At 59.9% G+C, this 12,606-nt stretch overlaps 1 protein-coding gene across 1 annotated transcript; it reads right to left on the bottom strand.

Moving 5' to 3' along the window:
- Positions 1-3,685: 3,685 nt before the first annotated feature.
- Positions 3,686-7,957, bottom strand: E2F1 (E2F transcription factor 1). Its single transcript, XM_032704704.1, has 7 exons — positions 7,754-7,957; positions 7,010-7,100; positions 6,246-6,465; positions 5,667-5,819; positions 5,428-5,542; positions 5,130-5,334; positions 3,686-4,914 (listed from the first exon to the last, which is right to left on the bottom strand). The coding sequence occupies exons 1-7, from the start codon at positions 7,955-7,957 to the stop codon at positions 4,670-4,672; spliced, it is 1,233 nt and encodes a 410-aa protein (XP_032560595.1). The 3' UTR covers positions 3,686-4,669.
- Positions 7,958-12,606: the final 4,649 nt, after the last annotated feature.

Below are 12,606 nucleotides of genomic sequence, written 5' to 3'. Positions count from 1 at the left end.
TCCCAAACAAGAAACAGATAATTAGATAAATAAACCAGATAAAGCCATGGCTGGGCAGAGCTTCACAAGCTCCCAGGGTACACAATGTGCAGGGACTTCTTGGGGCTGCTCCCTCTCCCTCTCGGAGTATTCCAGGATTTTACTTACAGAGAAAGAGACATGAACCGGTTTTGTTTGGATGGAAAAGCCCAGGCAAGCTTTGCCTCCATGAGCACCACCTCTGCTTTCACATGGAGCTCCCAGCAACATCCTGTTTGCTGAGCTCAGCTCCGCTTAACCCAGATCTCAAATCCAAGATGCTTCCCCATCCCAACATGACCGAGCTGTGGCACATGGAGTTTGCTCACCTCCTCCTCCCTCAGGGATAAGAGGCTCCAAGCTGAGCCTGGAGCAGCTGCAGGATGCATCACAGCTATTTTTACCATCTCCCAGCTGTTCCAGGTGTGTGCAAGGGAAAAGAGGCGGAAAAAGCGCACCTGGGACCTGATGGGGGGTATCCAAAGGCTCTGGAGGGCATGTGCACTCACACACACAGCACAGGGCTCTCCCCACCCCAGGGAGGCAGAAAGAGGTCCAAGGACTGGAGCTCTTGAGTGGTCATCACTCAAATCCGTGGTCAATCAAATCCAACTGAAAAAGGAAAAGGAAAAAAACACAGGCAGGGGACACAGCAGGGACAGGGATCACCTCACCAGGGAGTGTGGGAAGGCTTGTGTGATGGTGGGGCTCTGTCATGGATCAAAGCAAAGCCTGAGAGGGCCTTCCCACACTTCTGTTTGCTAAAATCCATGCTCTGTCCCCATCGGGATGCCTCAGGGTCAGCATGAGTTCCTGTGTGGGAAGGAGCAGCTGGGCAGTGAGGGAAAGCAAAGTCCAGGGCAAAATCGCCAGTGGCAGGAGGGAGCTGATGCTCCCAGCTCCTTCCACAGGTGCTTCCAGAGCACCCTGAAAGCCACAGCTGGGAATGGTGACATGGCTCCAGCTGAGGGGGACACCAGGGCTCTGCTCTTCTCTCCAGGACCACAATGGCTTGGAATTAAGGGAAGCACCCACTCACCAAAATTCCAGAAATAAACAATGCTGTGTTTGACCTCCTCAAGTTCCTTCCTCACGGAAGAAACATGGGAGATGTTTGAGAGTGGAAATATGGAAGTTTGGGGCAGGATGCAGAGGTGGGGCAGGGAGCATCAGCACTGGCAGAGGCAAGACATCCCTGCCTAGAGAGACCCCAAAACCTGCCCAGACCCTCCAAGGGGGATTAGGTTAAAGGTACAAAGTCCTTATGAGGGGCACCTAATTCTGCCCCTCAGCCACTGCCACACTGTTCCAGAGCTCATCCCACTGAGGGGCTCTCCTGACTCCCCCTAGTCCAAACCTCACAGCACAGGGACAGGAGACTCCATGGCTGCCTGGGATCAGCACCACGGCCACATCCTGCACAGCATTTGCCAGTGCCAATGGAGCTGCCCAGGGCTGGATGGACATGATCCCTGCAGGGTAACACTGCCTGGGAATGGGAGATAGGAGCAAACAGGAGCTGAGAGCCCATGGAGCAACCAGGATGTGTGCAGGATTCTCATCTCCTGGACTGTGTTGGCTTCGCCTGACAAAGAAAAGCATCTGTGGAGCAGATAAATAAAACCAGGCAGTGCCTGGGGCCGCTTCCCAAAGCTGCCATGTGCTCTTCCAAACCAGCTATCATCAGCTCCTTCTCCAGTGATCTGAAATAGCAGGAGGGAAGCCCTTCAGCTGCATCATGAATCATCCCTGGGAGGCAGAGTGGTTATTTTTATGGTTCTGTGGCTCACGTGGAGCTGCCAGTGCATCCCTCAGAGATGCGGCAGCAGGACACACTCTTGTCCCTGCTGGGGACTGCTTCCATGGGGACCAGGAACCCCAAGGGCCCAGCATCCCAGGAGGTTTGCCATGAAGGGAATGTGATGGTGAATGTCATCACAGGTTTACCTTTGCTCAGGGGAAAAGGGAAAAGCTGTGCTGCTGGTGGGGGGGTTGGATGGGCACAGGAACAGCCCCGTGGAGCTCAGGATGTCCGTGTGAGTCCTCTCTCCTCTCCCTGAGCCTGATGGCTCCCATGAAAGCCATTCCCTGTGCCAGAGTCTCTCCTCTTTGGGCAGCATTTCAGACCACCATCACCCTCCACCACAGCAGAACTAAACAAGAAGAGAAAGGGGGGTGGATGAGGAGGAGTTGGCATATGCCTGAGCTGGGCACCCTGCAGGAAACCCTGCAGCACCTGTCACCCCAAGGTGACAAACATGACTCTGTAATGAAGGAAACAGCAGGCTGGGACCAGAGCCCATGCCCACCCACCTGCCACTCCATCCTCCTGCCCTGGCTCTGAGGGGCAGGAGCCCCACAGATCAGAACAATGGGAATGTTCTTCCAGTTTGTCTGGAAAAGCCCCATTTGATGTGGTGACAATGTGACAACAAACACGAGCTCTTCCCTCTCAGACAGAGGGGTCACTCAAGACAAGCTGTGTGAGCCACTGCCCTCCCAGGCACTGGTTTGGGGGTGCCAGGGCCTGGCTGGCCCTGCTGCCGAGCTCTAGAGAGCTGGGAAAGGGGAGGGTGCAGGGAGCTGAGCTATGGGGTTTGGCACCTACACCTGCACACCACGATCCCCACGTGTCCAGCTGAAAAAACAACCCAGTGGCAGCACAGTCAGCCAGGGACTGTGCCCAGATGTGAAAACAGAGGCACAAGGATGCAGACAAGAGGCCAGGCTGTGCCACCCAGCACCCACCAGCAGCCTGGCCAGAGCCTGTGCTCCCGTCACCTGCTGGCACAGGAGCAGGGTGAGCTTACACAACATGGTCAGGCTGAAATATTTATAAGGCTGTTTAAAGGCAAACCAGGCAGGAGGCCAGGCAGGAGGGGAGCAAGCACACAAACATGGGGTGGTGGCCATGGCCCCCCTGAGCCAATTCCAGGCTGCCAGTGGGTCCTTGGGAACTCCAAACATCCCTCCCTGAGGGCCCTCAATGTCCCTCAGTCAGTGTGGTGCAGAGAGGATTGGGGCACGCAGGGGCAGGGCTGCCACTGGCAGCCAGTGTGTCCCCAGTGAGCAAGGACACGGGGAGCTTGAACTTTGGGCCAGGAATTGGTGCCAGCACGTGCCTTTAGGCAGCACCAAGAGGTGCTGGGGCAAACAGGGGAAGCTGGGAAGTCACAGGGAGCCTGCTGGTGTGGTGGATGCATGGACTGGTTTCACACTGGTCCCATGCTGCCACACTCTTCCCAGTGTAGGTGCTACAGCCAGGGACCCTCTCCATGCAAATGCTGCCCCAAAACCAGGGGGAAGGCAGGGAGGGGGCCAGGCAAGAGAGCAGCCAAGTGGGGACAGGGCCTGCCAAAAAGAAAAGCAATCCCCATCCAGACCCATCACCACATCCCCCTGCAGCACAACCTCTTTGGAGGAGCAGCAGGCGCAGGATCAGCCCCAGCTCCCACCCCACACGTGGGAGTGTGTGGAGTTGCAGGGGGGAAAAAAACCCCCAAGGACCAAAGCACCTCCTGCAGCCCCAGGCATGGTCAGACCTGGTCATGCATTTCAAGTTTGAAATAGCAAAAAAAACCCCCAAAATCACCCCAAACCACTTTGTTTCTCAACTGGGGGCCCCATCACCCCTAAAACCCCCAGGCACTTCAGCACAGCCGAAGAGCAGAGTCAGTAGAAACCTTTATTAAACACAAAGCTCAGAGGAACACAAGCTTATTAAATGGCAGTAAAAGTGAAAGTGCGTCTCCACCCCGGCCCAGGGGGACCCCAGGACCCCCCTCTCCTCCCCTCCCATCCCAGTGGCCTGGGGAGGGGGAGACAGAGCCAAAAGGCTGAAAGGCTGCACGGGGAGGGGAATAAAAGCCTGGAGACAGCGTTGGGTCCTCACCTGCAGAGATGCACTCCCTGGGACACCTCTGTGTCCCCTAAGGGGACAAGCCCATGGTCCCGGGGCCACCAGCCCCATCCAGCCCCGTCCCCCCTCCAGCAGCCACTGCCACAGCCGTGGCCTTGCCAGTCTCATTTTGGACATGAGCAAAGCCAGGATGTGCTGGCAAAGCCCCGGTGGCCTCCTGCTCCTTCCTGCCCCCTCCATGTCCTGGGAGAGCTCCCACATGCCATAAATAATAAATAAATACCCCATGCTCAGCCAGGCTATGGGCAGCTCCCCACACAGGGGGGACAGCCCTGACCCAGCACCCCCCACATCTCCACCACCCCCTTCCAGCACAACAAACCCTCTCAGCACCCTCACTCTGCTGTACAGCCCCCCCCCAAACCCCCATGGAAATGGAACGCTGTCCCCAGGGGACAATAATAAATTAATCAAATCTATACACAGGACTGCTTAAAGCTCTGGAATGGGCTCCTGGGGGGCTGCCCTGGGCAGTTCCCCTGTGACCAGGGCCCTGTGTGGGGGGTCCCCCGAGATGGGAACCCCATCCTGGCATCCCCCCTTGTGGGGCTGGAGCTGGGGATGCCACTGGCCCCCCGCCTGGCTGGGGGGTCTGGAGGGAGAAGAAAATATTGCAAAAAGGGGATGGGAGAGGAGCAGCGGGCGCTGCAGCCAGAGGGGCCGCCTGCCCTGCCCGCCCTGCCAGGGCTGCCCCCCTCGCCTGGCAGCTCCCCCGAGCACCTGGGCAGAGCTTCAGAAGTCCAAGGGGGTGAAGTCCCCAAAGTTGCAGTCGAAGAGCTCGCTGATGCCCTCGCCCTCCTCCAGCCCGAAGTGATAGTCCTGCGCCTGCGGCGGCGACAGGTTGATGAACTCATCCGCCAAGAAACCCGCCAAGTCCTCCCTGCTCTGCTCCAGGAGAATGTCCATGGAGGCCAGAGGTGACAGGCTCACCTCGTCCACCTTGCTGGGCAGTGCACTTGTCCCTGGCAGCAGCGCTTCTGTGGGGATAGGAAACAGCTGTAAATCCCACAGAAGTTGCCAAATAAACCCCACAAAAAACCCATTTTTTAGGCTACGGAGAACCCAGCTGTTCCCACCTCCCTGCCTTGCTGGGGTGCCCAAGCATTATCCCAGCTCCTTCCTTGTGCTGACAGCTACAAACACAGCCAGAGCCACCGTGACATCACACCAACATCCCTGTCCCCAGCCCCACCTTGCTCTCCAGGAAGCAGTGGCATGTTCACATCCTGGGTGGGATGCAGGAGTGGGGAGGCTCTGGACTGTGAACACCTGGGAGATGAGTCCTCTGTGGAGGCTTTGAAAGGGCTCTTGACAGGGCTGCAGACCCCTGAGCTGTCCTCAGGACAGAGGAAGACATCGATGGGGCCCTGAGTGCTTCGCATGGAGACCTGGAAAGCCTGGGAGAGGGGAGAGGAGTGAGACAAGGAGGTGCAGGGATGCCCAGGGAGCACTGGGCTGTGTAGAGGGGTCAGAGGGCGACCCCAACTCACCTCTGCTGGGTCTGAGACCTGCAGCTGGGTCTCTGGGGGGGCTTTGATAACCATCACCATCTGCTCCGAGGGGTCCACGATGCTGCGGAGATCCTGGCAGGTCACATAGGCTGCGGTGGGGCGGGTCAAGGAGCAGACACAGGGATCATTCCCTGCAGGGACCGCAGCCGGCCGGGCTCATCCCGGGGCTCACCCACATCCCCCCACCCAGCCAGTCCCATCCCATAACCAAAGGATATTGCTGGTTGGCGGGGTCCTCGGTGAGCAGGCGCAGCTGCACCGTGCACATCTGGATGAGCTCATCCAGCTGCCTCTCGGCCGCCTGCAGCTCCCGCAGCTCCTTCTCCAGCAGCCGGTGCCGGCCGGGCGCTCCCACGGTGGCCTGGCTGCCCCTGGGGAGCACCATGCCTGTCAGGAGCCAGACCCCACAGCTCCCTCTGTCCCCAACCAGGCCAGGCTACATCCCACCCCACACCCAGGGAATCAGCCTTGTCCGGATTTCCCAGTAGGGCACAGCCCTGGGGTCCATTCCCCGAGCCTGGACACAGCCCCCCCGCTCCCTGGGATGACCTGGGGAGCCCGAGGGGGACTCGCAGTGTTGGTATTCCTGTTTTGCCTGCTGAGGAGCCACCTGCCACTGAGCACAGCCCTCGCCCACAGGGAGCCACCACTTGACCCGTGAGCAGATGCTGTGGTGACCCTGCTTTGAACTTCTCCACCCCGCTAAGACCCTGCTCTACCCTGAGCCTGGCCCAGACGGCTCTCCCAGCCCAGGGAACAGCCAGACACAGCCCCGTGAGCCCAGCCAAGGGACATACAGCCACTGGATGTGGTTCTTGGATTTCTTGGTGATGAGCTGAATGCCTTCCAGGACATTGGTGATGTCGTAGATGCGCCTCTTCTGCACCTTCAGGACCTCGGCCGCCCAGTTGAGATCCACCACACCATCAGGTGACTGGCTCAGGAGCTCCAGGAAGCGCTTGGTGGTGAGGTTCAGGGAGGTTTCATAGCGGGACTTCTCTCCAGGAGACTTTGCCCCTGCCAGCCACCGAGGACAAGTGTGATTTTAGCCAAAAGGCTGGAGCTGAGAGGTCCCAAAACTCCCCCCATGCTTGCAGGTGACTCGTGCACCAGGTACCAGGACTGGCACCCCAAAACCAATGTGCTTTCTCAGGGCAATTGGGTGAGCTTCCCAAACCCTCCACAGGAAGGCTGCTGCAGGACCTGGCACAGGCTCTGACACCTGTGCTCCATCCTGACCACAATTTCAGCTGTGCCAGGCAGGGCTCAGGGGGGAGATAACAGAAGGTCCACGTGGGACACTGCACCCACCCCATGTTGGCAGCTACAGCTCCACCCCACAGGGAGGGATGGAGCAGGTGTGGTGCCCAGCAGCTGGGCAGGACAACTATGTCACCAGCCCAGGGGACAGCAGCAGCTGTGGACAGCAGACAGAAAGAGGTCAGCCCCAGGAACAAAGTGACATGAAGGAAAAGGAAGAAGCTGCCTGTGGGAGCTGAGTGGGGCTGCAGCACCCCTGCTCTGGGCTGGGCTGTCAAGGGGGGGTCAGGAGGAGCAGTACCTTTAGCAGGGTTCCTGGCCTTGCCCCGGACCACCGGCAGGCTCTCTGCTATGTACTGATGATCTGTCTCCAAATTCAGCTTCCTCTTCACCTGTAAGGGATGGGGCCATCAGAGAAGCAGTGACCATCCCATTGGTCATGGAATGTGACCCGAGGGATCGCCCCAGGGTCACAGAGGCCCGGTAGGAAGGGACTGACAAGAGCAGCTCCGCGGCTGTCCCGCACGCCAGCGGGGATGGGGGGCTGTCCCCGTCGCGGGGGCCCCGCCAGGCTGCGGGGAGCGCCCCAAGGCCGGCGCAGGCCGCGGCGGGGGAGGCAAAGCACGGCCCAGCGCCCGGGCCTGCGGCTTCCGGAGCGGCAGCGGGGCAGGGCCGGCCCGGCAGGTGCTGCGTGGCACGGCCCGGCTGTACGGCAGGGCACGGCCGAGAACGGCCTGGCACGGAGCAGGACATGACATATGGCACAGCACGGGGCAGAGCAGGGAGCAGCGCGGCCCGACCCGGTTCGTGTACAGCACGGCTCGCTATACAGCCCGGCTCGGGATCGCACGGCTCGCTATACAGCTCGGCCTGGCAAATAGCCCAGCTCGGTGTACAGCCCGGCTATACAGCACGGTCGGCTATACGGCCCGGTCGGTACCCAGCCGGCTCGAAGCGGCCCAATACTGCACGGCCCAGCACACAGCCCGGTCCCCGCAGCCCCCGCCCGCCCACCGCGCCCCCCCGTCCCACTCGCGGGGGTTACCGGCGGGCGGCCCAGCGCGGGCCGTCTGGGCGCGGCGCCGGGGCGGGCGGGCTGCGGCGTGGCGAAGAGCAGGAGGTCGGTATCGGGGTGGCCGCCGCCGCCCGCGGGCTCCTCGGCGGCGGCGGCGGCGGAGACGATGAGGAGGTGCGGGGAGGCGCTGCCCAGCAGCGCCGCCAGCCCCGCCGCGCCGCCCGCCGCCGCCATGGCTCACATGGCAGCCGGTGCCGCCGGGGCGGCGGGCGGCGCGGCGGGCAGGGCGCGGGCTGAGGCGCGGCCCATGGCGGGCGCGGGGCCGCTCCGCTCCGGCTCCAGCCCCGGCTGCAATCCCAGCCGCGGCTCCGCTCGGTGCCCGCCGGCTGTCTCGGCGCGCCGGCCCCGCGCGCCTTTGCGCGCCAAATCCTTTTTGCCGCGAAAAGCGGCGCGAGCCGCCCCGCCGCCCGCCCATTGGCTGCGCCCGGCGTGGCGGGGGCGGAGAGGCGCGCCCCCATTGGCTGCGCCCGGCGGGGCGGTGGGCGGCGCCGCGCGCCCATTGGCGGGCGGGGGGCCGCGCTGACAGGCGGCCAATCGGCGACGTCGCGGCGGGGGCGGCGGCCAATGGGAGCGCGGCCCGGGGACGCGGCGGGGGCGCCGCGTGGGTGCGGAGCGGGCGGGGCGGGGTGGGGGTCTGTTCCCTTGTGTCCCCTTCTTGTGTCCCATCCTTGTGCTCCCCGTGTCTCCTCTTGCGTCCCCCCTCGTGTGTCTCTCATATGCCCACCCTGTGCCCCTTGTGTGTCCCCCTGTGTGTGTTCCCCTTGTGTGTCCCCCTTTTGTCCCCCCGTGTGTGCCTGCCATGTACCCACCCTGTGTCCCCCCGCGGATTCCCCGCTCCCAACCGGCCCTGGCCACTCCTGCTTTTCCCAGCCATGGGAAAGCCTCGGGCAGAGCCGGTCCCTCCCGGGCTGACGGGCTTCCGGCTGCGGGCACGGCCGTTCCCCGCTCCGGATGGCCCGGGAGGGCACGGGCACACACCCACAGCAAAGTTCGTACCGCTTCCCCCACCCTCGGGTAGCACTGGTGGCACACGGGGTGGGTTTGGGCTCTGCGGGGTGTCCCTTTGTGTCCCCTTTCCCCAGGGGTGACCCCAGCCCGTGCAGAGATGAGCTCATTACTGTTCCTCTCTCTCGTTCAAAGCACAACCCCGAGACTCCAGACGAGGATATCGGGAAGCCTGGAGGCTCTGACACTTCCAGGGGTCCGGCTCGCATGGAAAGCCTGGGATGCCGCAATTTGCTCTGTCCATTTGCCGGGTGATTCACGGCATTCTGTGTTTCCAAACACCCACCAGCTGTGGATCTCGGCGGCTCCTGCAGCACTCCTTGATAACCCCTTGCAGGGCAGCACGGAGGGAAAGCTCTGCTGGGAGCACAGCCCGCACTTGGCCGTGCCGGGAGCGATCCCCGGCCGTGGGACCGCGCGATCGGGGAGGGGCAGGGACAGCGGGGTGGCAGACGGGGCCGGGAGTGGCCCCATATGCTGTGAGGGATGATAGTCCACCCCCAGACAGGCACAGGCGGCTCCCACCGCCGGTATCTGCTGCCTGCAGGACACCGATAACCCCCCCCCCCCCGCATGAGAAGGCAGAATTAAAAAGGAAAAAAACCCCATCCTGCTATTAAAAAAACCTAAAAAGCAATTAAAGATTAGACCTTTTGCAGGGCCCAGAGATGTTGAAGCTCGTGAGGGAAGTGTGGAGTGAGGGGGTCTCAGTCAGGCACCCAAAGCCCCTCTGAGCCGAGCCCAGGGTTTAACCCCTCTGTGCCCCCCAAAAGCTGCCCCACAGGTCCCCAGGGGGCCTCCTGGTGGAGCACAGTGGCCCCCAACCCCTTGGTGCTGCCAGGCGGGGCTGTGGGCCAGTGCTGGCTCCTGCCCCGGCCCTGCTGCCGACCCTGACCTGCCCTGGATGAGGAGATGGGGTGTTTTTTCCAGCAGTGCGTGGGATGCAGGAGGCATTCCCAGGGCTGAATTAACTCCTGTGCTGCAGAGCAAATCCTGACATGCAGTGCCCCTGCTCTGGCCTAACAGGTTTCTGGCTTCAAAGGATTTTCTGCTGGATACTTTGGCAGTGGCTGTAATTCCCCCGAGGACTGTCAGTGCCGTGATTTCCCCGGATCCCCACATCCTTAAATACACCAGGAACATACTGCATGTCCGTGACCAATCACATCAGCTCGCTGTGCCTCATTTCTTCATCAGCAGAGAGCAAATGGAAACGCTGCCTTGCTTACAGGAAATTAATACAGTTAATTAACACTTGGCCCCTCTAATATTCCAGGGCCTGCTCTCCAGAGCCCTTCCACTGCAGGATCATCATTACCGTGATGCACAAGCAACAGTTAGACCAGATGTTTGCACGCAGTTAATGCTTCTTCCATCTGGGGAGGGGGAGAAAAGGCAGCCCCACCAGCCTGGCGGGAGCGCATGGCTGGCAGTGCTTTCCCCATCCCCGGGGAGCCCCAGCCAGGCGCTTCCTGGGCTGCAGCGGGGTTTGGGACACAGCTGCTGCACCAGCTGCTCCCGCTCTGCTCACAAAGGCTGGGTCCTCCCCTAATTCATGCGGGAGCTTATCCGCGGGGGGGGAGCAGCTCTGCCCCCTCTCCCCGGAGCTGCTTGGCTGCGCTGCAACTTCTCCAGGGCTTTCAGTGGCGCGAAAAAGGGCGGCTGTGGAGACAAATGAAAGGCGAACGCTGGCGGGAGAGGGGCGGGCAGGGGCTTTCCTTGCATGCATATGAGGGGAAGCAGATGAATCCCATCTCCTGCACAGCTGCAGCCTCCCCCCGGCCTCGCCAGCCCTGCTAAGGAGTGCAGACGTGCTCCCAAGATTAGCTGTCTGGCGGGTGCTGCACGCAGATAAAGCCCTGTCTCCACGGTCACACTTGGTCCTGGAGAGGATCAGGAAGGATGTTTGGACAGTTTGTACCACAGTGGGATTTACCCCACCGCAGTCCCTGAGTTTGGGTGGGTTTGGCTGCCCTGCACAATGGGGTAGACACAGGTCAAGGGGTGTCTGCTGGTCTCTGCATGGATAGAAGAATGTAGAGCAGGGCTGCAGGTGGAGCCAGAGCTGGTGCCATGGAAAATCATCTTCCGGCAGCAGGAGCAGGCAGGATACAAACCTACATCCCTGTGCTCAGTTAAGTGTAGCATGTGGGTGTCCCAGGAACACATTTAGTGTCCTTGTCATTGCAGTTGGTCCAGTCTTCAGCAGTTCCCACACGGAGTGTGCTGAGCTGTCACATGGAATGATTGCAGCAGGACTTCTCCCAGGGTCTCCTGCCAATGCTCCTGTTCCCAGTGCTTTGATTTGTTCCCATGAGGGTGCAGCTCTCAGTGCAAGAGGACCTGGAGACCTCACTGCAGAGGGGACAGGCAGCTGGGGAAAGCCCAGAGCCCCCCAGTTCTGTCCTGACCCCACCCCCTCACCTGTTCTTGCTCCACCCTCCACCACCTGAGTCATTGCCTTTGTTCTACAGGAACCAAAGCGATTTTCTGGTAGCACAGATTATCTAGAGGATCTAAGCTTGCTTGTGGCAGAAGGACAGCATCCCTGGCTTAGGTGTCTCCTCCTAGAGCCCAATCCCAAGAGCCAGGAACTGCCTATTCCCTTGCATTGTTTACAGATGACTACACCAGCTACTCTCTTGGATGCTGGGCACAACAGACTCAGCAGTGTTAGTTCCTCCTCTCATAGGATGGCATCTGTTATCAGAGCTCACACCAATCCATGGAGTCTTTCAGTGGAAGCAACAGGGGCATGGAGCCCATTCATCCCCCATTCTGCTCTTCACACCCAAACAGGACAATTTTGTCCCAGCCTCTGTGAGGCAGAGCAGTACAAACAAACACTTCCCAGCCCCATGGCTAAAAGCCACTCCATTCCACAGGGCTCTTCCATTTCCTTCACTCAAGCCTTGTGGAGGAATGGAAAGGCTGAAGTGCTTCTTGGGAGTCATCAAGGAGTAATTTGGGAATATACCCCTTGATGTTGCCTTCTGTGCTTCAGCTTCTACTCAGCTTTAGTGACAAAGCAGCCCAAGTTCCCTTCCCAGAAGGCTCAGAGCATGGTCAGTGGAACTGGGAACCCAAAAAGCAGGTGAAGAGTCAGAGCAAAACCTGTAGGTGACTCAGAGCTTCACCTGGAGCAGAAGAAGGGCTCAGACAGAGTATGATGCTTTGTGAGGAGGTAAAAAAATCACTTCAAGGCAGGACTGGCATCAGTTTGAGGGTGTTAATTTGGCTTCTCACAGGCACAGGCTGGACACTCCAGTATCCCAGCAGCTACAAAGCAGGAGCTTTTGTCTTACAGCCACTCAGTGCTCCCCTGGCAGAGGGACCTCCTTCCCCTGCCTGTGCCATCCATAGGGAGCTCCTCACACAGGAATTGCTTCATCCCCACTCCCACAGCAGTCACCTTTACAGCTTGGAAGAGGCAGTGAGATCACCCCCACACATCCTTATTTTCCTTATTTGTGTATGTCCCTATTTTATCTGAAGGGCAGACCAGGTACAGCCTCGTGCCCAGTGCCCTGTACCTGTGCCCTGCTCTGGCAGAGGGTCCTGCCACAGGCTCCTGCCCCAAAGAGGAGTGTTTGGTAAGGGATGACAACCACCCCAATCTGTTCCTGCAGTTGGCATCCTTATCCCAGCCAGTGTTGCAGGAGGTAAATCTGAATGTGTGGTCAATGCTGGTAACACAGGAGCAAAACTGATGCCAAAAATGCACCTCATGCATTGCTCTTCTACATACAGGACCAGAGACATGCAATAATCAAGCATCACTTCATATATTTTAGCTTAATAATGATGACAGTAAAAAA

This window comes from Chiroxiphia lanceolata, chromosome 17 (assembly GCF_009829145.1).
Source record: "Chiroxiphia lanceolata isolate bChiLan1 chromosome 17, bChiLan1.pri, whole genome shotgun sequence".
Lineage (NCBI taxonomy): Eukaryota > Metazoa > Chordata > Aves > Passeriformes > Pipridae > Chiroxiphia > Chiroxiphia lanceolata.
Note: the sequence above shows the minus strand (reverse complement) of the source record. Positions and strands in the feature narration are given on the sequence as shown.